The sequence below is a fragment of the Peromyscus californicus genome, unplaced genomic scaffold, assembly GCF_007827085.1.
Source record: "Peromyscus californicus insignis strain IS unplaced genomic scaffold, ASM782708v3 Scaffold_14__1_contigs__length_90479793_seg_2, whole genome shotgun sequence".
Taxonomy (NCBI): Eukaryota; Metazoa; Chordata; class Mammalia; order Rodentia; family Cricetidae; genus Peromyscus; species Peromyscus californicus.
Genome location: NW_026294436.1, coordinates 3,049,524 through 3,075,112, shown reverse-complemented (window position 1 = coordinate 3,075,112; position 25,589 = coordinate 3,049,524). Strand labels below are relative to the sequence as shown.

At 40.2% G+C, this 25,589-nt stretch overlaps 1 protein-coding gene across 1 annotated transcript; it reads right to left on the bottom strand.

Annotated features, from left to right (window-relative positions):
- Positions 1-319: 319 nt before the first annotated feature.
- On the bottom strand, positions 320-10,384 carry LOC128109537 (cysteine-rich, acidic integral membrane protein-like). The gene is made up of 21 exons (XM_052736687.1): positions 10,312-10,384; positions 9,797-10,234; positions 9,488-9,676; positions 8,832-9,005; positions 8,308-8,439; positions 7,790-8,044; positions 7,293-7,670; positions 7,007-7,195; positions 6,354-6,527; positions 5,830-5,961; positions 5,312-5,566; positions 4,815-5,192; positions 4,412-4,717; positions 4,088-4,177; positions 3,353-3,529; positions 2,835-3,089; positions 2,317-2,715; positions 1,901-2,140; positions 1,485-1,574; positions 1,240-1,326; positions 320-474 (listed from the first exon to the last, which is right to left on the bottom strand). Exons 1-21 carry the CDS (start codon positions 10,382-10,384, stop codon positions 320-322), a joined length of 4,566 nt encoding a protein of 1,521 aa, XP_052592647.1.
- Positions 10,385-25,589: the final 15,205 nt, after the last annotated feature.

Sequence of the window (25,589 nt, the reverse complement as noted above, 5' to 3'; positions counted from 1 at the left end):
TATGTCATCCCAGTGTCCTACTGTGTCATCACAGTCTGCTACTTTGTCATCACAGTCTCTTATTATGTCATCACCGTCTCCTATTGTGTCATCATAGTCTCATACTGTGTCATTACAGTCTACTTCTGTGTCATCAGAGTCTTCCAATGTGTCATCACAATTTCCTGTTGTGTCTTTACGGTCTCTTACTGTGTCATCACTGTCTCCTACTGTGTCATCACAGTCACCAATTTTGTCATCAGTCTCCAATTGTGTCATCATTGTCTACAAATGTGTCATCACAGTCTCCTATTGTCTCATCAAGTCTCCTATTATGTCATCATGGTATCATATTTTTCCTCTGGTCTCCCACTGTGTCCTCACAGTCTCCTATTGTGTCATCATAGTCTCCTATTTTGTCATCACAGTCCCCTTTTGTGTCATCCTCATCTCCAACTGTGTCATCATAGTCTCCTACTGTGTCATCACTATTTTCTATTTATCAACACAGTATCCTATTATGTCATCATGGTCTCCTAGTGTGTCATCGTAGTTTCCTACTGTGTCATCACGGTCTCCTACTGTGTCATCACATTCTCCTATTGTGTCATCACACTCTCATATTGTGTCATCATAGTCTTCGACTGTGTCATCACTGTTTCCTTCTGTGTCATCATGGTTTCCTACTGTGTTATCACAATCTCCTACTGTGTCAATCCAGTCTCTTATTGTGTCATCAGTCTCCTATGTGTCATCATGGTCTCCTATTTAGTCCTTACAGTCTGCTCCTGTGTCCTCACAGTCTCCTCCTGTGTCATTATGGTCTCCAATTGTGTCATCACAATCTCCTACTGTGTAATCCCAGTCTCCTATTATGACATTACAGTCTTCTATTGTGTCATCACAGTCACCTATTATGTCATCACATTCTCCTATTGTGTCATCATTCTCTACTCTTGTGTCATTACTCTCTCCTTCTTTTCATCACGGTCTCCCTCTGTGTCATGACAGTCTCCTACTGTGTCATCACTGTCTCTGGTGGTGTCATCACTATCTCCTACTGTGTCATCACTGTTTCCTCTTTTTCAACATAATCTGCTACTGTGTCATCACAGTCTCCTAGTGGGTCATCCCAGTCTCCTCTTGTCTCTTCACAGTCTCCAATTGTGTCATCACAGTCTACTATTGTGTCATCATGGTCTCCTATTGTGTCATCACTCTATCCTACTGTGTCATTACAGTTTCCTACTGTGTCATCACTGTTTCCTCTTGTGTGATCATTTTCTCCACTTGTGACATCACTGTCCCCTTCTGTGTCATCATAATCTTCTATATCATCACTACTTCCTAATTAGCACAGAGTATCCTATTATGTCATCACAGTCTACTATTGTGTCATCATATTGTCCTACTGTGTCATCACAAACTCCTATGTGTGTCATCAGAGTCTTCTAATGTGTCTTCACAATCTCCCTTTGTGTCTTCTCAGTCTTTTACTCTGTCACCACAATCTCTTATTGTGTCATCACGGTCTCCTTTTGTGTCATCACATTCTCCTAATATGTCATCATCGTGTTCTACTGTGTCATCACAGTCTATTATGTCATCACAGTCTTCTAATGTGTCATCACAATCTCCTATAGTGTTATCATGGTCTCTTATTGTGTCCTCACTTTCTCCTATTATCAATACCGTCTCCTCTGTGTCATAACAGTCTCCTATTATGTCATCAGAGATTCCTACTGTATCATCACAGTCTCCTATTTTACTATCACATTCTCCTATTTTGTTATCAAATCTCCTATTGTGTCATCATAGTCTCCTACTGTGTTATTACAATCTCCTACTGTGTCAACACGGCCTCTTATTGTGTCATCACAGTCTCATATTGTTTCAACATGGACTCCTATTGTGTCCTTACAGTCTGCTCCTGTGTCCTCTCTGTCTCCTCCTGTGTCATTATGGTCTCCCATTGTGTCAAAACAGTCTCCTACTCTGTCATCCCAGTCTCCTATTGTGTCATTACATTCTCCTATTCTGTCATCAGATTCTCCTACTGTGTCATCAAAGTCTACTATTGTATCACCACAGTCTCCTGTTTTGTTGTCACAGTCTCCTGTTGTGTCATCCAGGTCTCGAATTGTGTTATCACTATCTCCTACTGTGTCATCACAATTTCCTTCTGTGTCATCACTGTTTCTTATGTGTCATCACAGTCTCTTATTGTGTAATCACTGTCTCCTATTGTGTCATCGAATCTTCTATTGTGTCATCTCAGTCTCCTATTGTGTCATCACAGTCTCCACTATGTCATCCCAGTCTCCTTCTGGGAATGACAGTCTGCTACTGTGTCAATCATGTCTCCTACTTTGTCATCACAGTCTCCTATTGTGTCATCATAGTCTCCCACTGTGTAATCACAAACTCCTAGTGTGTCATCACTGTCTCCTACTGTGTCATCACAGTCTCCTTTTGTGTCATCACAATCCCTTATTCTGTCATCATCATCTTCTACTGTGTCATATAAGCCTCCTAGTGTATCATCACAGTCTCCTATTGTGTCATCACAATCACTTCTTATGTCATCACAGTCTAGTGTGCCATCACTCTCTCTTATTTTGACATCATGGTTTCCTATTGTGTCATCACTGTCTCCTACTGTGTCATTACACTTTCCTACTGTGTCATAACAGTCTCCTACTGTGTCATCACAGTCTTCTAATTTGTCATCAAAATCTTCTATTGTGTCATCACTTTCTCCACTGTGTCATCACATTCTCCTATTGTTTCTTCACTGTCTCTTATTGTGTCATCACTTTCTCTATTATCAATACTGTCTCCTCATGTGTCATCACAGTCTCCTGTTATGTCATCACAGATTCCTACTGTGTCATCATAGGCTCCTATTGCATCATCGCATTCTCCTATTATGTTTTCAGAGTCTCCTATTGTGTCATCATAGTCTCCTACTGTGTCAACATGGTCTCCCACTGTGTCATCCCAGTCTCCTATTGTGTCATCACAGTCACCACTGTCATCTAAGTTCCCTTTTGTATCACCACAGTCTCCTATTTTGTTATCACAGTCTCCTATTGTGTCCTCACGGTCTCCTATTTTGTCATCACAGTCTCATACTGTGTCATCCCGGTCTCTAATTGTGTTATCACTGTCTCCTAGTGTGACATCACATTTTCCTACTGTGACATCACTGTTTCATGTGTGTCATCACAGTCTCTTATTGTGTCATGTCAGTCTTCTATTGTGTCATCTCAGTCTTCTTTTGGGTCTTCTCAGTCTCCTATTGTGGCATCAGGGTCTTCTAATGTGTCATCACAGTCTCATAATGTGTCATCAAAGTTCCCTTTTGTATCACCACAGTCTCCTGTTTTGCCATCACAGTCTCCTATAGTGTCATCATGTTCTCCTCTTGTGTCATCACGGTCTCCTACTGCATCATCACAGTCACATATTGAATCATCATATTCTCCAATTCTATCATCCTTGTCTGCAAATGTGTCTTCACAGTCTCCTATTGTGTCATTACTTCTTTCTGTTGTATAAACTTGTCTCCAACTGTGACATCACAGTCTCTACTATGTCATCCTAGTTTCCTACTGTGTCAATAAAGTCTGCTATGTGTCACCACTGTCTCCTACTTTGTCATCACAGTCTCCTATTGTGTCATCGCAGTCTTCTATTCTGTCATCTCAGTCTCCTATTGTGTCATCACAGTCTCCTATTGTATCATCACAGTTTCCTATAGTGTCATCACTGACACCTATTGTTTCATCACAGTCTTCAATTGTGTCATCATTGTCTGTAAATGTATGTTCACATTCCCTATTGTGTCATCATTCTTTCCTATTGTGTAATCATAGTCTCCAACTGTGACATCACATTCTCCTAGTATGTCATCCAAATCTCTTACTGTGTCATCATAATCTGCTACTGTGTCATCACTGTCTCCTACTTTGTCATCACAGTCTCTTATTTTGTCATCACAGTCTCCTATTGTGTCATCGTTGTCTCCTACTGTGTCAACACAAGCTCCTAGTGTGTCATCAGATTCTTCTAATGTGTAATCACAATCTCCTATTGTGTCTTCTACCGTCTACTACTGTGTCATCATAGTCTCCTATTGTGTCATCATTGTCTATGTTTGTGTCATCACTGTCACCTACTGTGTCATCACAGTCACCTATTGTGTCATCACAGTCTCCAATTTAGTCATCATTGTCTCCCAATGTGCCATCACAGTCTCCTATTTTGTCATCACAATCTCCTATTGTGTCATCACAGTCTCCTACTGTGTCATCACAGTCTCCTATTGTGTCATTACAGTTTTGTATTGAGTCATCAAAGTTTCCTCTTATGTCATAACAGTCTCCTATTTTGCCTCACAGTCTCCCACTGTGTCCTTACAATCTCCTACTGTCCTCATAGACTCCTACAGTGTTATTACAGTATCCTAGTATGTCATCAGTCTTTTTTGTGACATCACAGTCTTTTATTTTGTCATCACAGTCTTTTATTATGTCATCACTGTCACCTATTGTGTCATCACTCTCTACTATCGTGTCATCACTGTTTCCTACTGTTTCTTTTTGGTCTCCTACTGTGTCATGAAAGTCTCCTACTGTGTCATTAATATTTCCTATAATGTCATCACAGTCCCCTACTCTGTCATCACTGTTCCCTCTTGTGTCAACACGAACTGCTACTTTGTCATCACAGTCACCTATTGTGTCATCAAAGTCTCCTACTGTGTCATCACAGTCTCCACTATGTCATCCCAGTCTCCTTCTGGGAATGACAGTCTGCTACTGTGTCATTACTGTCTCCTACTTTGTCATCACAGTCTCCAATTGTGTCATCATAGTCTCCCAATGTGTAATCACAAACTCCTAGTGTGTCATCACTGTCTCCTACTGTGTCATCACAGTCTCCTTTTGTGTCATCACAATCCCTTATTCTGTCATCATCATCTTCTACTGTGTCATATAAGCCTCCTAGTGTATCATCACAGTCTCCTATTGTGTCATCACAATCACTTCTTATGTCATCACAGTCTAGTGTGCCATCACTCTCTCTTATTTTGACATCATGGTTTCCTATTGTGTCATCACTGTCTCCTACTGTGTCATTACACTTTCCTACTGTGTCATAACAGTCTCCTACTGTGTCATCACAGTCTTCTAATTTGTCATCAAAATCTTCTATTGTGTCATCACTTTCTCCACTGTGTCATCACATTCTCCTATTGTTTCATCACTGTCTCTTATTGTGTCATCACTTTCTCTATTATCAATACTGTCTCCTCATGTGTCATCACAGTCTCCTGTTATGTCATCACAGATTCCTACTGTGTCATCATAGGCTCCTATTGCATCATCGCATTCTCCTATTATGTTTTCAGAGTCTCCTATTGTGTCATCATAGTCTCCTACTGTGTCAACATGGTCTCCCACTGTGTCATCCCAGTCTCCTATTGTGTCATCACAGTCACCACTGTCATCTAAGTTCCCTTTTGTATCACCACAGTCTCCTATTTTGTTATCACAGTCTCCTATTGTGTCCTCACGGTCTCCTATTTTGTCATCACAGTCTCATACTGTGTCATCCCGGTCTCTAATTGTGTTATCACTGTCTCCTAGTGTGACATCACATTTTCCTACTGTGACATCACTGTTTCATGTGTGTTATCACAGTCTCTTATTGTGTCATGTCAGTCTTCTATTGTGTCATCTCAGTCTTCTTTTGGGTCTTCTCAGTCTCCTATTGTGGCATCAGGGTCTTCTAATGTGTCATCACAGTCTCATAATGTGTCATCAAAGTTCCCTTTTGTATCACCACAGTCTCCTGTTTTGCCATCACAGTCTCCTATAGTGTCATCATGTTCTCCTCTTGTGTCATCACGGTCTCCTACTGCGTCATCACAGTCACATATTGAATCATCATATTCTCCAATTCTATCATCCTTGTCTGCAAATGTGTCTTCACAGTCTCCTATTGTGTCATTACTTCTTTCTGTTGTATAAACTTGTCTCCAACTGTGACATCACAGTCTCTACTATGTCATCCTAGTTTCCTACTGTGTCAATAAAGTCTGCTATGTGTCACCACTGTCTCCTACTTTGTCATCACAGTCTCCTATTGTGTCATCGCAGTCTTCTATTCTGTCATCTCAGTCTGCTATTGTGTCATCACAGTCTCCTATTGTATCATCACAGTTTCCTATAGTGTCATCACAGTCACCTATTGCTTCATCACAGTCTTCAATTGTGTCATCATTGTCTGTAAATGTATGTTCACATTCCCTATTGTGTCATCATTCTTTCCTATTGTGTAATCATAGTCTCCAACTGTGACATCACATTCTCCTAGTATGTCATCCAAATCTCTTACTGTGTCATCATAATCTGCTACTGTGTCATCACTGTCTCCTACTTTGTCATCACAGTCTCTTATTTTGTCATCAGAGTCTCCTATTGTGTCATCGTTGTCTCCTACTGTGTCAACACAAGCTCCTAGTGTGTCATCAGAGTCTTCTAATGTGTAATCACAATCTCCTATTGTGTCTTCTACCGTCTACTACTGTGTCATCATAGTCTCCTATTGTGTCATCATTGTCTATGTTTGTGTCATCACTGTCACCTACTGTGTCATCACAGTCACCTATTGTGTCATCACAGTCTCCAATTTAGTCATCATTGTCTCCCAATGTGCCATCACAGTCTCCTATTTTGTCATCACAATCTCCTATTGTGTCATCACAGTCTCCTACTGTGTCATCACAGTCTCCTATTGTGTCATTACAGTTTTGTATTGAGTCATCAAAGTTTCCTCTTATGTCATAACAGTCTCCTTTTTTGCCTCACAGTCTCCCACTGTGTCCTTACAATCTCCTACTGTCCTCATAGACTCCTACAGTGTTATTACAGTATCCTAGTATGTCATCAGTCTTTTTTTGTGACATCACAGTCTTTTATTTTGTCATCACATTCTTTTATTATGTCATCACTGTCACCTATTGTGTCATCACTCTCTACTATCGTGTCATCACTGTTTCCTACTGTTTCTTTTTGGTCTCCTACTGTGTCATGAAAGTCTCCTACTGTGTCATTAATATTTCCTATAATGTCATCACAGTCCCCTACTCTGTCATCACTGTTCCCTCTTGTGTCAACACGAACTGCTACTTTGTCATCACAGTCACCTATTGTGTCATCAAAGTCTCCTACTGTGTCATCACAGTCTCCACTATGTCATCCCAGTCTCCTTCTGGGAATGACAGTCTGCTACTGTGTCATTACTGTCTCCTACTTTGTCATCACAGTCTCCAATTGTGTCATCATAGTCTCCCAATGTGTAATCACAAACTCCTAGTGTGTCATCACTGTCTCCTACTGTGTCATCACAGTCTCCTTTTGTGTCATCACAATCCCTTATTCTGTCATCATCATCTTCTACTGTGTCATATAAGCCTCCTAGTGTATCATCACAGTCTCCTATTGTGTCATCACAATCACTTCTTATGTCATCACAGTCTAGTGTGCCATCACTCTCTCTTATTTTGACATCATGGTTTCCTATTGTGTCATCACTGTCTCCTACTGTGTCATTACACTTTCCTACTGTGTCATAACAGTCTCCTACTGTGTCATCACAGTCTTCTAATTTGTCATCAAAATCTTCTATTGTGTCATCACTTTCTCCACTGTGTCATCACATTCTCCTATTGTTTCATCACTGTCTCTTATTGTGTCATCACTTTCTCTATTATCAATACTGTCTCCTCATGTGTCATCACAGTCTCCTGTTATGTCATCACAGATTCCTACTGTGTCATCATAGGCTCCTATTGCATCATCGCATTCTCCTATTATGTTTTCAGAGTCTCCTATTGTGTCATCATAGTCTCCTACTGTGTCAACATGGTCTCCCACTGTGTCATCCCAGTCTCCTATTGTGTCATCACAGTCACCACTGTCATCTAAGTTCCCTTTTGTATCACCACAGTCTCCTATTTTGTTATCACAGTCTCCTATTGTGTCCTCACGGTCTCCTATTTTGTCATCACAGTCTCATACTGTGTCATCCCGGTCTCTAATTGTGTTATCACTGTCTCCTAGTGTGACATCACATTTTCCTACTGTGACATCACTGTTTCATGTGTGTCATCACAGTCTCTTATTGTGTCATGTCAGTCTTCTATTGTGTCATCTCAGTCTTCTTTTGGGTCTTCTCAGTCTCCTATTGTGGCATCAGGGTCTTCTAATGTGTCATCACAGTCTCATAATGTGTCATCAAAGTTCCCTTTTGTATCACCACAGTCTCCTGTTTTGCCATCACAGTCTCCTATAGTGTCATCATGTTCTCCTCTTGTGTCATCACGGTCTCCTACTGCGTCATCACAGTCACATATTGAATCATCATATTCTCCAATTCTATCATCCTTGTCTGCAAATGTGTCTTCACAGTCTCCTATTGTGTCATTACTTCTTTCTGTTGTATAAACTTGTCTCCAACTGTGACATCACAGTCTCTACTATGTCATCCTAGTTTCCTACTGTGTCAATAAATTCTGCTATGTGTCACCACTGTCTCCTACTTTGTCATCACAGTCTCCTATTGTGTCATCGCAGTCTTCTATTCTGTCATCTCAGTCTGCTATTGTGTCATCACAGTCTCCTATTGTATCATCACAGTTTCCTATAGTGTCATCACAGTCACCTATTGCTTCATCACAGTCTTCAATTGTGTCATCATTGTCTGTAAATGTATGTTCACATTCCCTATTGTGTCATCATTCTTTCCTATTGTGTAATCATAGTCTCCAACTGTGACATCACATTCTCCTAGTATGTCATCCAAATCTCTTACTGTGTCATCATAATCTGCTACTGTGTCATCACTGTCTCCTACTTTGTCATCACAGTCTCTTATTTTGTCATCAGAGTCTCCTATTGTGTCATCGTTGTCTCCTACTGTGTCAACACAAGCTCCTAGTGTGTCATCAGAGTCTTCTAATGTGTAATCACAATCTCCTATTGTGTCTTCTACAGTCTACTACTGTGTCATCATAGTCTCCTATTGTGTCATCATTGTCTATGTTTGTGTCATCACTGTCACCTACTGTGTCATCACAGTCACCTATTGTGTCATCACAGTCTCCAATTTAGTCATCATTGTCTCCCAATGTGCCATCACAGTCTCCTATTTTGTCATCACAATCTCCTATTGTGTCATCACAGTCTCCTACTGTGTCATCACAGTCTCCTATTGTGTCATTACAGTTTTGTATTGAGTCATCAAAGTTTCCTCTTATGTCATAACAGTCTCCTATTTTGCCTCACAGTCTCCCTCTGTGTCCTTACAATCTCCTACTGTCCTCATAGACTCCTACAGTGTTATTACAGTATCCTAGTATGTCATCAATCAGTCTTTTTTGTGACATCACAGTCTTTTATTTTGTCATCACAGTCTTTTATTATGTCATCACTGTCACCTATTGTGTCATCACTCTCTACTATCGTGTCATCACTGTTTCCTACTGTTTCTTTTTGGTCTCCTACTGTGTCATGAAAGTCTCCTACTGTGTCATTAATGTTTCCTATAATGTCATCACGGTCCCCTACTCTGTCATCACTGTTCCCTCTTGTGTCAACACAAACTGCTACTTTGTCATCACAGTCACCTATTGTGTCATCAAATTCTCCTACTGTGTCATCACTGTATCCTATTGTGTCATCACAGTTTCCTACTCTGTCATTATAGTCTCCTACTGTGTCATCACATTCTCCTACTGTGTCATCACAGTCTCCAATTGTGGCATCACAGTCTCCTGTTGTGGCCTCAAAGTGTCCTCTTATGTCATCACAGTCTTCTATTGTGTCATCATTGTGTCCTATTGTATCTTCACCAACTCCTACTGTGTCATCATACTCTCCTATTTTGTATTCACGGTCTCCTTCTATGTCACAACTGTTTCCACTTTTGTCAACACAATCTGCTTGTGTGTCTCCTATTGTATCATCAAAGTCCCCTATTGTTTCATCACAATCTCCTATTGTGTCATCACAGTGTCCTATTGAGTCCTTGCACTCTCCTATTGTGTCATCACGGTCTCCTTGTGTGTCATCACAGTCTACTCTTGTGTCATCACAGGATCCTATTGTGTCATCACAATCTCTGATTGTGTCATCACCATCTCCGATTGTGTCATCACGGTCTCCTACTGTGTCATCACTGTCTCCTGTTGTATAATCAATGTCTCCTGCTATGTCATCCAGTCTCCTATTGTTTCATCCTGGTGTCCTATTGTGTACTCACCGTCTTTTACTGTGACCTCACAATCTGCTACTGTGTCATCATAGTCTCCTTTTGTATTATCACAGTCTCCCATTTTGTTTTCACCCTCTTCTATTTTGTCATTCCAGTGTCCTCTGTGTCATCATAGTCTCCTTCTTTGTTATTGATATTTCCTATTTTATCATCACAGTATCCTATTATGTCATCATAGTCTCCTAATGTGTCATCATAGTCTCCTACAGTGTTATCACAGTCTCCTATAGTGGCATCAAATTCTTCTAATGTGTCATCACAATCTCCTATTGTGTCATCACAGTCTCCTGCTGTGTCATCACAGTCTCCTATTATGTTATCACAGTATCCTACTGTGTCATTACAGTCTCCTATTGTATCATCACATTCTCCTATAATGTCATCAAGGTCTCCTATTGTGTCATCATTGTCTTCATTTGTGCCACACAGATGCCTATTCTGTTGTTACAGTCTCCTACTGTGTTATTACAGTGTCTTACTTTGTCATCACAATCTCCTTTTGTGTCATCACAGTTTCCTCTTTTGTCATCCCAGTATCCTATTGTGACATTATTGTATAATAATGTGTCCTCACCATCTCCTACTGTGTCATCATGTTCTCCTTATGTTTCATAACAGTCTCCTACCTTATCATCACAGTCTTCTGTTATGTCCTTTAGTCTCCTATTGTGTCATCATGGTATCCTATTATATCCTCACTGTCTCCCATTGTGTCCTCACAGGTTCCTACTGTGTCATCACAGTCTCCTACTGTGTCATCACAGTCTTTTATTGTGTCAGCCCAGTCTCCTATTGTGATATCACAATCTCCTTTGTGTCATCAGAGACTCCTATTATGAAATCACTGTCTCCTACTGAGTTATCACATTCTCCTCTTGTTTCATCACAGTATCCTACTGTGTCATCAAGGTCTCCTACTGTGTCATCACAGTCTCTTACTGTGTCATCACAGTCTCTTGAGTGTCATCACAGTCTGTTATTGTGTCATCTCAGTCTCCTACTGTGTCATCACAGTCTCCTATAGTGTTATCATGGTCTGCTATTGTGTCATCACTGTCTCCTATTGTTCATCATTGTCTCCTACTGTGTCATCACAGACACCTACAATGTCATCACTGTCTGCTACTATCTCATAAGAGTCTCATACTGTGTCATCACAATCTCCTATTGTGTCATCATTGTCTTCTACTTTGTCATCATACTCACTTTTTTTGTCATCACAGTCTCCTATTGTGTCATTATAGTCTCCTTTTGTTTCCTTACCAACTCTACTGTGTCCTCACAATCTACTACTATGTAATCATTGTCTCTCATTGTGTCTTCACAATCTACTACTGTGTCATTCCAGTCTCCTGTTCTGTCATGAGAGTCTCCTTCTGTGTCATCATAGCCTCCTAATGTGCCATCCCGGTCTCCTACTGTGTCACCACTGTCTCCTACTGTGCCATCACAGTTTCCTACTGTGTAATCACCATCTCTTGTGTGTCATCACATTCTCTTATTGTGTCATCATGGTCTCCTATTGTTTCATCAAAGTCTCCAATTTTGTCATCACTGTCTGCAAATGTGTCTTCACAGTCTCCTATTTTGTCATCACTGTTTCCTATTGTGTAATCATAGTCTCCAAAAATGTCATCACAGTCTCTTATTATGTCATCACAGTCTCCTATTGTGTCATCATAGTTTCCTACTGTGTCTTCACAGTCTTCTTCTGTATCATCAGAGTCTTCTAATGTGTCATCATAATCTCCTCTTTTGTCTTCACATTCTCCAATTGTGTCTTCATGATCTCCTATTGTGTAATCAATTTCTCATATCATATCATCACCATCTCCTACTGTGTCATTACAGTCTATTATGTCATCACAATCTCCTACTGTGTCATCACAATCTCCTACTGTGTCATCACAGTCTCCTATTGTGTCATCTCTGTTCTCTATTTTGTCAACACAATCTGCTATTGTGTCATCACAGTTTCTTAGAATATCATCCCAGTGTTCTATTGTGTCTTCATAGTCTCCTACTGTGTTATCACTGTCTCCAACTATATCATCATGGTCTAATTCTGTGTCATAACAGTCTCCTTTTGAGTCATCAGTACTCCTATTGTGTCATCACTGTTTCCTATTGTGTCATCATAGTGTCCTGATGTGTCATCACAGTCTCGTACTGTGACATTCCAGTCTCCTCTTGTGTCATCACTGTCTTCTATTTTTTCATCATCATCTCCTTCTCGGTCACCACATTCTCCTACTAAGTCATCACACTCTCCTATTGTGTCATCACAGTATCTTACTGTGTCATCACTGTCTCCTAATGTGTCATCACAGTATCTTACTGTGTCATCACAGTCTCCTATTGTATCATCACAGTATCATATTATGTCATCACAGTTTCCTACTGTGTCATCATAGTCTTCTAATGCGTCATCACTTTCTCCTAATATATCATCACCGTCTCTTACTGTGTCATTACAATCTCTTTTTATGACATCACAATATCCTACTGTGTCATTACAGTCTCCTATTGTTTCAGCACAGTCTCCTATAATGTCATCAGAGTATCCTATTGTGTCATCATGGTCTCCTACTATATTATCACTATCTCCTTTTTTGTTATCACAGTCTCCTACTGTGTCATCACAGTCACTTCTTTTGTCATCACAGTCTCCTACTGTGTCATCACAGTTTCCTACTGTGACATCACTGTTTCTTATATGCCATCACAGTATCTTACTGTGTAATCACAGTCCCCTATTGTGTCATCGAATCTTCTATTGTGTCATCTCAGTCTCCTATTGTGTCATCACAGTCTCTTATAGTGTCATCATGGTCTCCTATTGTGTCATCACTGTGTCCTCTATGTCATCCCAGTTTCCTTCTGGGTCATGACAGCATGCTACTCTGTCATTTCTGTCTCCTACTTTGTCATTACAGTCTCCTTTTGTGTCATCATAGTCTCCTAATGTGTTATCACAAACTCCTATTGTGTCATCACTGTCTCCTACTGTGTCATCACAGTCTCCTTTTGTGTCATAACAATCTCTTATACTGTCATCATAGTCTTCTACTCTGTCATAAAAGCCTGCTAGTGTATCATCACAGTCTCCTATTGTGTCATCACAATCACTTCTTGTTTCATCACAGTCCAATGTGCTATCCCTGTCTCCTATTGTGTCATAATGCTTTCCTATTGTGTCATCACTGTTACCTACTGTGTCATTACAGTTTCCTACTGTGTCATCACTGTTTCCTATTGTATAATCATAGTCTCCAATTATGACATCACTGTCTCCTACTGTGTCATCCCGGTCTCCTACTGTGTCATCATAGTCTCCTGCTATATCATCACTATTTCCTATTTATCTTCAGGGTATCCTATTATGTCATTAAGTCTCCTATTCTGTCATCATAGTCTCTTTCTGTGTTATCACAATCCCCTATGTGTGTCATCAGAGTCTTCTAATGTGTCATCAAAATCTCAGTCTCCTTTTTTGTCATCCTGCTCTATTGTGTTATTAATGTCTCCTACTGTGTCATCACAGTTTCCTATAGTGTCATAATGGTGTCCTATTGTGTCATCACTATTTTCTACTGTGTCATCATAGTCTCCCATTGTATCATCACATTCTCCTATTATGTCATCATAGTCTCCTACTGTGTCATCAAAATCTCCTACTGTGTCAACATGGTCTCCTACTGTGTCATCACAATCTCCTACTGTGTCAACCCAGTCTCTTATTGTGTCATCACAGTCTCCTATGTGTCATCATGGCTTTCAATTGAGTCCATATAGTCTGCTCCTGTGTCCTCATAGTCTCCTCCTGTGTCATATGGTCTTCCACTGTGTCATCACAATCTCCTACTGAGTCATCCCAATCTCCTATTGTGATATTACAGTCTTCTATTTTGTCATCATAGTCCCATATTAAGTAATAACATTCTCCTATTGTGTCATCATTCTCTACTCTTGTGTCATCACTGTCTCCTTCTTTTTCATCATGGTCTTGTGTTGTATCATTACAGTCTCCTACTGTTTCATCACTGTCTCTGATTGTGACATCACTTTTTCCTCTTTTTTCAACACAATCTGCTACTGAGTCATCACAGTTTCCTCTTGTGTCATCACAGTATCCTATTGTGTCATCATGGTCTTCTATTGTGTCATCACTCTATCCTACTGTGTCATTACAGTTTCCTACTGTGTCATCACTGTTTCCTATTGTGTAAACATTGTCTCCAATTGTGACATCACTGTCTCCTACTGTTTCGTCATAATCTCTTTCTATATCATCACTATTTCCTAATTATTATCACTGTATCCTATTATTTCATCACTGTCTCCTATTGTGTCATCATAGTGTCCTACTTTGTTATCACAGTCTCCTATGTGTGACATCAGAGTCTTCTAATGTGTCATAACAATATCGTATTGTGTCTTCACAGTCTCCTTTTGTGTCATCACATTCTCCTATTATGTCATCACAGTCTTCTGTTATGTAATCACATTCACCTACTCTGTCATCATATTCTTCTATTGTGTCCTCACAGTCTCCACTGGGTTCTCATAGTCTCCTACTGTGTCATCACGGTCTCCTGTTTTATCATCACTTTCTACTATTATGTCATCACCGTCTCCTACTGTGTCATCAAAGTCTCTTATTGTGTCATCACTGTCTCCTGTTATGTCATCCCAGTCCCCTAGTGTGTCATCATAGTCTCCTACTCTGTCATCACAATCTCATATTGTGTCATCACTGTCTCCTACTGTTTTATCACATTCTCCTCTTATGTCATCACAGTCTCCTATTGTGTCATCACATTCTCCAATTATGTCATCATCGTGTACTACTGTGTCATCACATTCTCTACTGTGCTATCATAATCTCCTCTTGTGTCATCACAGTCTCCTATTTTGTCATCAAAGTGTCCTCTTATGTCATCACTGTCTCCTATTGGGTCATCATTGTATCCTATTGTGTCCTCACCGTGTCCTACTGTGTCATCACTATCTCCTGTTATGTCATCCTGTCTCCTATGTTGTCATCATGGTATCCTATTGTGTCCTCACAGTCTCCCACTGTGTACTCACAGTCTCCTACTGTGTCATCACAGTCTCCTATTTTATCTTCCCTTTCTCCTATTGTGTCATCACTTTCTCCTATTATGTCATCACTTTTTCCTACTGTGTCATCATGGTCTCCTACTGAGTCATCACAGTCTCCTACTGTGTCATTGCAGTCTTCTATTATATCATCCAGTCTCCTATTGTGTCATCTGTGTCTCCTACTATGTCATCACAGTTTCCTATTGTGATGTCACAGTCTCCTATTGTGTCATCACCATCTCCTATTATGATGTCCTTGTCTCCTACTGTGTCATCACAATCTCCTCTTGTGTCATCACAGTCACCCACTGTGTCATCACAATATTCTATTTTTCATCACTGTCTCCTACTGTGTCATCATTGTCTTCTATTGTGTCATCACAGTCTTCTTCTGTGTCATCACAGTCTAATTCTGTGTCATCATGGTCTTCTTCTGTGTTCTCAAGGTCTCCTCTTTTGTCCTCACAGTTTCCTATTGTGTCAACACAGTCTCCTATTGTGTCATCATTGTCTCCTACTCTGTCATCACAGACTCCTATTATGGCGTCACAGTCTGCTTCTATGTCATTACAGTCTACTACTTTGTCACCACAATCTCCTATTGTGTCATCATTGTCTCCTAGTTTGCCATCACAGTCTCTCCTTTTGTCATCACTGTCTCATATTGTGTCATTTCCTTCTCCTAGTATGTCATCACTGTCTTCTACTGTGTCATCATATTCTCCTACTCTGTCATTACAATCTTCTATTGTATCAAAACAGTCTCCTACTGTGTCATTACAGTCTCCTATTGTGTCATTATTATATACTATTGTGTCCTTACCATCTCCTACTGTGTCATATGGTATCATACTTTGTCATCACCGTCTCCAACAGTTTCAACACATATTCCTGTTTCGTTTTGTGTCATCATTCTATCCTATTGTGTTCTCACTCTCTCCCACTATGTCCAAAGAGTCTCCGACTGTGTCATCACAGTCTCCTACTGTGTCTTCACAGTCTCCTATTGTGACATCACAGTCTCCTATTGCTTCACCACAGTCTCCTCTTATGTCACCCCTGTCTCCTACTGTGTCATCACAATCTTCTCTTGTGTCATCACAGTATTCTACTCTGTCATCATGGTCTCCTCCTGTGTCATCACAGTCTCCTACTGTGTCATCATATTCTCCTACTGTGTCATCACTATTTCCTATTTTATCAACACAGTATCCTATTATGTCATCACGGTCCCCTAGTGTGTCATCATAGTTTCCTATTGTGTCATCACAGTCTTCTACTGTGTCATCATAATCTTCTATATCATCACTATTTCCTAATTATCCCAGTGTATCCTATTATGTCATCACAGTCTCCTATTTTGTCATCATATTGTCCTAATGTGCCATCACAAACTCCTATGTGTGTCATCAGAGTCTTCTCATGTGTCTTCAAAATATCCTTTGTGTCTTCACTGTCTTCTCCTCTGTCATCACAATCTCATATTTTGTCATCATGGTCTCCTTTTGTGTCATCACATTCTCCTAATATGTCATCACAGTCTCCTACTGTGTCATCACAGTCTATTATGTCATCACGGTCTCCTACTGTGTAATCACAGTCTTCTAATGTGTCATCACAATCTCCTATAGTGTTTTCACGGTCTCTTATTGTGTCATCACTTTCTCCTATTATCAATACCATCACCTCTGTGTCATCACAGTCTCCTATTATGTCATCATGGATTACTACTGTATCATCACAGTCTCCTATTTTATTATCACATTCTCCTATTTTGTGATCAAATCTCCTATTGTGGCATCATAGTCTCCTACTGTGTTATCACAATCTCCTACTGTGTTAACATGGTCTTTTATTGTGTCATCACAGTCTCATATTGTTTCAACATGGTCTCTTATTGTGTCCTTACAGTCTGCTCCTGTGTTCTCTCCTTCTCCACCTGTGTCATTATGGTCTCCCATTGTGTCAAAACAGTCTCCTACTCTGTCATCCCAGTCTCCCATTGTGTCATCACATTCTCCTATTCTGTCATCATAGACTCCTGCTATATCATCACTATGTCCTATTTATCTTCAGAGTATCCTATTATGTCATCACTGTCTCCTACTGTGTCATCACAGTCTCCTTTTTTTGTCATCCTGTTCTCCTATTGTGTCATTAATGACTCCTACTATGTCGTCACAGATTCCAACTGTGTCAACACAGTTTCCTATAGTGTCATCACGGTCTCCTATTGTGTCATCATAGTCTCCTATTGTATCATCACATTGTCCTATTATATCATCATAGTCTCCTACTGTGTTATCACTCTCTCCTATTGTGTCAACATTGTCTCCTACTGCATTATCACAATCTCCTACTGTGTCAACACAGTCTCTTATTGTGTCATCACAGTCTCCTGTGTGTCATCATGGTCTCCTATTGAGTCCTTACAGTCTGGTCCTTTGCCCTCATAGTCTCCTCCTGTGTTATATGGTCTCCCAAGGTGTCATCACAATCTCCTACTGAGTCATCCCAGTCTCCTATTGTGATATTACAGTCTTCTATTTTGTCATCACAGTCATCTATTATGTAATAACATTCTCCTATTGTGTCATCATTCTCTACTATTGTGTCATCACTGTCTCCTTCTTTTTCATCATGGTCTCCTACTGTGTCATTACAGTCTCCTACTATTTCATCACTGTCTCTGATTATGTCACCACTTTTTCCTCTTTTTCTCAACACAATCTGCTACTGAGTCATCACTGTCTCTTACTTTGTCATCACAGTCTCTTATTGTATCATCATAGTCTCCTAATGTGTCATCACAAACTCCTAGTGTGTCATCACTGTCTCCTACTGTGTCATCACATTCTCCTTTTGTGTCATCACAATCTCATATTCTGTCATCATAGTCTTCTACTGTGTCATAAAAGCCTCCTAGTGTATCATTACAGTCTCCTATTGTGTCATCATAATCACTTCTTGTGTCATCACAGTCTAGTGTGCCATCACTGTCTCCTATTGTGTCATCATTGTTTCCTATTGTGTCATCACTGTCTCCTACTGTGTCATTACAGTTTCCTACTCTGTCATCACTGTTTCCTGTTGTATAATCATAGTCTCCAATTGTGACATCACTGTCTCCAACTGTGTCATCCCAGTCTCCTACTGTGTCATCATAGGCTCCTGCTATATCATCACTATTTCCTATTTATTTTCAGAGTATCCTATTATGTCATTACAGTCTCCTATTGTGTCATCATAGTCTCCTTCTGTGTCATCACAATCTTTTATGTGTGTCATCAGAGTCTTCTAACGTGTCATCAAAATCTCCTCTTGTGTCTTCACAGTCTCCTACTCTGTCAGGACAATCTCCTATTGTGTCATCATGGTCCCCTATTGTGTCATCACATTCTCCTTTTTTGTCATTCTGTTCTACTATTGTGTCATTAATGTCTCCTACTGTGTTATCACAGTTTCCTTCTGTGTTATCACAGTTTCCTATAGTGTAATCATGGTCTCCTATTGTGTCATCACTGTCTTCTACTGTGTCATCATGGTCTCCCATTGTATCATCACATTCTCCTATTATGTCATCATAGTCTCCTACTGTGTCATCACATTCCCCTACTGTGTCAACATGGTCTCCTACTGTGTTATCACAATATCCTACTGTGTCAACACAGTCTCTTTTTGTGTCATCACAGTCTCCTATGTGTCATCATGGTCTCCTATTGAGTCCTTACAGTCTGCTCCTGTGTCCTCATAGTCTCCTCCTGTGTCATATGTTCTCCCATTGTGTCATCACAATCTCCTACTGAGTCATCCCAATGTCCTATTGTAATATTACAGTCTTCTATTTTGTCATCACAGTCACCTATTATGTAATTACATTCTTCTATTGTGTCCTTATTCTCTCCTATTGTGTCATCACTGTCTCCTTCCTTTTCATCATGGTCTCCTACTGTGTCATTACAGTCTCCTACTGTTTAATCACTGTCTCTGATTGTGCCATCACTTTTTCCTCTTTTTTCAACACAATCTGCTACTGAGTCATCACAGTTTCCTCTTGTGTCATCACAGTCTCCTATTGTGTCATCACAATCTACTATTGTGTCATCAAAATGTCCTCTTATGTCATTACTGTCTACTATTGTGCCATCATTGTAACCCATTCTGTCCTCACCGTCTCCTACTCTGTCATCACTGTCTCCTACTATGTCATCACAATCTCCTGTTATGTCATCCAGTTTCCTATGCTGTCATCATGGTATCCTATTGTGTCCTCACAGTCTCCCACTGTGTACTCACAGTCTCCTACTGTGTTGTAACAGTCTCCTATTGTATCTTCATTTTCTCCTGTTGTGTCATCACTTTCTCCTATTATGTCATCACTGTTTCCTACTGTGTCATCATGGTCTCCTACTGTGTCATTACAGTTTCCTACTGTGTCATCACAGTTTCCTATAGTGTCATCATGGTCTCCTATTGTGTCATTTCTGTCTCCTACTGTGTCATCACGGTCTCCTACTGTGTCATCACAGACTCCTACTGTGTCATTGCAGTCTTCTATTATATCATCCAGTCTCCTTTGTGTCATCTCTGTCTCCTATGGTCTCATCACAGTTTCCTATTGTGATGTCACATTCTCTTATTGTGTCATCACCATCTGCTATTATGACATCCCTGTCCTCTACTGTGTCATCACAATCTCCTCTTGTGTCATCACAGTCACCTACTGTGTCATCACAGTATTCTATTTTTCATCACTGTCTCCTACTGTGTCATCATTGTCTCCTATTGTGTCAACACAGTCTTCTTCTGTGTCATCACAGTCTAATTCTGTGTCATCATGTTCTCCTTCTGTGTTATCACAGTCTCCTCTTGTGTTCTCACAGTTTCCTATTGTGTCATCACAGTCTACTATTGTGTCATTGTGGTCTCCTATTGTGTCATCACTCTATCCTACTGTGTCATTACATTTTCCTACTGTGTCGTCTCTGTTTCCTATTGTGTGATCATTGCCTCCAATTGTGACATCACTGTCTCCTACTGTGTCATCATAATCTTCTATTTCATCACTATATCCTAATTATCACAGAGTATCTTATTATGTTATCACAGTCTCCTATTGTGTCATCATATTGTCCTTCTGTGTCATAACACTCTCCTATGTGTGTCATCAGAGTCTTCTAATCTCCTATTGTGTCTTCACAGTCTTCTACTCTGTCATCACAATCTCCTATTGTGTCATCACAGTCTCCTTTTGTGTCATCACATTCTCCTAATATGTCATCACCATCTCCTACTGTGTCATCACATTCTCCTACTGTGTTCTCATAATCTCCTACTGTGTCATCACAGTCTCCTATTGTGTCACCAATTCTCCTATTATGTCAGCACAGTCTCCTACTATGTCATCATATTATTCTATTGTGTCCTCACAGTCTCCCACTGTGTTCTCATAGTCTCCAATATGTCATCACAGTCTCCTTTTGTTTCATCACGGTCTCCTATTGTGTCATCAATTTCTCCTATTATGTCATCACTGTCTTCTACTGTGTCATCAAAATCTCTTATTGTGTCATCACTGTCTCCTGTTATGTCATCCCAGTCTCCTAGTGTGTCATCATAGTCTCCTACTCTGTCATCACAATCTCATATTGTGTCATCATAGTCTCCTACTGTTTCATCACAGTGTCCTCTTAAGTCATAATGGTCTCCTACTGTGTCATCACATTCTCCTATTATGTCATCACCGTCTACTACTGTGTCATCACATTCTCCTACTGTGTTATCATAATGTCCTTCTGTGTCATCACAGTCTCCTATTGTGCCATCAAAGTGTCCTTTTATGTCATTAATGTCTCCTATTGTGTCATCATTGTATCCTATTGTGTCCTCACCGTCTCCTACTGTGTCATCACTATCTCCTAGTATGTCATCACAATCTCCTGTTATGTCATCCAGTCTCCTATGTTGTCATCATGGTATCCTATTGTGTCCTCACAGGCTCCCATTGTGTACTCACAGTCTCCTATTGTATCTTCATTTTCTCCTCTTGTGTCATCACTTTCTCCTGTTTTGTCATCAGTGTTTTCTACTGTGTCATCCGAGTCTCCTATTGTGTCATCACAGGCACCTATTATGTCATCACAGTCTCCTTCTATGTCATCATTAACTCGTATTGTGTCATCACCTTCTTCTTCTGTTGCATCACTGTCTCCTATTGTATCATCACTTTCTCCTATTATCATCACCTTCTCCTACTATGTCATCACTGCTTCCACTTTCGTCAACACAATATGCTACTGTGTCATCACAGTCTCCTACTCTGTCATTCCAGTCTCGTACTGTATCATCACAGTCTCCTATTGTGTCATCCCAGTCTCCTTCTCTGTCATCATAGTCTCCTACTCTGTCAACACTATTTCCTTTTGCATCATCACAGTATCCTAATATGTCATCACAATCTCCTACTGTGTCATCATAAATTCCTAAAGTGTCATCACAGTCTCTGATTGTGTCATCATATTCTTCTAATGTGTCATCACAATCTCCTATTGTGTTATCACAATCTCCTACTGTTTCATCACAGTCTCCTATTATCATCACATTCTCCTATAATGTCATCAGGGTCTCCTATTGCGTCATCATTTTCTCCTTTTGTGTCATCACTTTTTCCTATTATGTCATCACCATCTCTTCCTGTGTCATCACGGTCTCCTATTATGTTACTACAGTATCCTACTGTGTCATTACAGTCTCCTATTATCATCACAATCTCCTATAATGTCATCAGGGTCTCCTATTGTGTCATCATTGTCTCCATTTGTGTCACCAAGATGCCTATTCTGTCCTTACAGTCTCCTACTGTGTTACTACAGTGTCTTACTTTGTCATCACAATCTTCTTTTGTGTCATCACATCTCCTCTTTTGTCATTGCAGTATCCTATTTTGTCAATATTGTATAATATTGTGTCCTCACCATCTCCTACTGTGTCATCATGGTCTCCTTATGTTTCATAACAGTCTCCTACCTTATCATCACAGTCTCCTCTTATGGCATTTAGTCTCCTATTGTGTCATCATGGTATCCTATTATATCCTCACTGTCTCCCACTGTGTCCTCACAGGTTCCTACTGTGTCATCACAGTCTCCTATTATATCATCATAGTCTCATATTCTGTCATCATTCTCTACTATTGTTTCATCACTGTCTCCTATTGTGTCATCACAGTCTCCTTCTCTGTCATCATGGTCTTCTACTGTGTCATCACTGTTTCCACTTTTGTCAAAACAATCTGCTACTGTGTCATCACAGTCTTCTAATGTTTCTTCATCGTGTCCTACTGTGCCATCCCTGTCTTCTATTATGTCAGCACATTCTCCTATTTTTTCATCAGAGTCTCCTTCTGTGTCATCATAGCCTCCTAATGTGTCATCCAGGTCTCCTACTGTGTCATCACTGTCTCCTACTGTGCCATCACAGTTTCCTACTGTGTAATCACAGTCTCTTGTGTGTCATCACAATCTCTTATTGTGTCATCATGGTCTCCTATTGTTTCATCAAAGTCTCCAATTTTGTCATCACTGTCTGCAAATGTGTCCTCACAGTCTCCTATTGTGTCATCACTGTTTCCTATTGTGTAATCATAGTCTCCAAAATTGTCATCACAGTCTCTTATTATGTCATCACAGTCTCCTATTGTGTCATCATAGTCTCCTACTGTGTCATCACAGTCTCCTTCTGTGTCATCAGAATCTTCTAATGGGTCATCATAATCTCCTATTGTATCTTCACAGTCTCCTATTGTGTAATCACTTTCTCATTTCATGTCATCACCATCTCCTACTGTGTCATCACAGTCTATTATATCATCATAGTATCCTATTGTGTCATCATGTTCTCCCATTGCATTATCACTATCTCCTACTGTGTCATCACAGTCTCCTATTGTGTCATCTCTGTTCTCTATTTTGTCAACACAATCTGCTGTTGTGTCACCACAGTTTCTTAGAATATCTTCCCAGTGCTCTATTGTGTCTTCATAGTCTCCTACTGTGTTATCACTGTCTCCAACTATATCATCACGGTCAACTTCTGTGTCATAACAGTCTCCTTTTGTGTCATCAATACTCCTATTGTGTCATCACTGTTTCCTATTTTGTCATCATAGTGTCCTGATGTGTCATCACAGTCTCCTACTGTGACATTCCAGTCTCCTCTGGTGTCATCACTGTCTCCTATTGTTTCATCATCATCTCCTACTATGTCATCACAATCTCCTATTGTGTCATCATAGTATCTTGCTATGTCATCACAGTCTCCTATTGTATCATCACAGTAGCATATTACATCATCACAGTTTCCTACTGTGTCATCATAGTCTTATAATGCATCATCACTTTCTCCTATTATATCACCACCGTCTCTTACTGTGTCATTACCATCTCCTATTATGACATCACAGTATCCTACTGTGTCATTACAGTCTCCTATTGTATCAGCACCGTCTCCTATAATGTCATCAGAGTATCCTATTGTGTCATCATGGTCTCCTACTATATTATCACTATCTCCTTTTTTGTCATCACAGTCTCCTACTGTGTCATCACAGTCACCTCTTTTATCATCACAGTCTCCGTTCGTGTCATCACAGTCTCCGTTTGTGTCATCAAATTGTCCTCTTATGTCATCACGGTCTTCTTTTTTGTCAATATTGTGTGTCCTCACTGCTTTCTACTGTGTCATAATGGTACCCTACCCTTTCTTCACAGTCTCATACAGTGTCATCACAGTCTCCTGTTATGTCATCCTGTTTCATTTTGTGTCATCATGGTATCCTATTGTGTCCTCCCAGTCTCCCAATGTGTCCAAACAGTCTCCTAGTATGTCATCACGGTCTCCTCCTGTGTCATTACTGTCTCCTGTTGTATAATCACAGTCTCCTTTTACGTCATCACAGTCTCCTCTTGTATCATCACAGTTTCTTTTTGTGTCATCACAGTTTCCTACTCTGTCATCACAGTCTCCTATTATGAAATCTCTGTCACATACTGTGTCATCACAATCTTTTCTTGTGTCATCACAGTATCCTACTCTGTCATTTTGGTCTCCTACTGTGTCATCACAGTCTCCTGCTGTGCCCTCGCAGTCTTCTATTATGTCATTCAGTCTCCTACTGTGTCATCATCTTATACTATTGTGTCCTCACAAAATCCTACTGTGTCATCAAATTTTACAATGTCATTGCAGTATCCCTCTGTGTCATCACAGTTTGCTATTGTGATATCACAGTCTCCTATTTTTTTCGCACCATCTCCTTTTATGACATCACTGTCTCCTTCTGCAGCATCACAATCTCCTCTTGTGTCTCCTACTGTGTCATCACAGTCTCCTATTTTTCATCACTGTCTCCTATTGTGTCATTAGTGTCTACTTCTGTGTCATCACAGTATTCTAGTGTGTCCTCATGGTCTCCTACTGTGTCATCATAGTCTTCTAATGTGTCTTCACAGTCTCTTATTGTGTTGTCATTGTTTCCTATTGTGTAATCATCGTCTCCAACTTTGACATCACAGTCTCCTACTATGTCATCCCAGTATCCTACTGTGTCATCACAGTCTGCTACTTTGTCATCACAGTCTCTTATTATGTCATCACCGTCTCCTATTGTGTCATCATAGTCTCCTCCTGTGTCATCACAGTCTCCTTCTGTGTCATCAGAGTCTTCCAATGTGTCATCACAGTCTCCTATTGTGTCTTTATGGTCACTTACTGTGTCATCACAGTCTCCTATTGTATCATCACGGGCTCTGGTTGTGTCATCACTGTCTCCTACTGTGTCATCACAGTCACCAATTTTGTCATCAGTCTCCAATTGTGTCATCATTGTCTACAAATGTGTCATCACAGTCTCCTATTGTCTCATCAAGTCTCCTATTATGTCATCATGGTATCATATTTTCCCCTGGTCTCCCACTGTGTCCTCACAGTCTCCTATTGTGTCATCATAGTCTCCTATTGTGTCATCCCAGCCTCCTATTGTGTCATCACTGTCTCCTACTGTGCCATCACAGTTTCCTACTGTGTCATCACAGTCTCTTGTGTGTCATCACAGTGTCTTATTGTGTCATCACAGTCTCCTACTCTGTCATCACAGTCTTCTA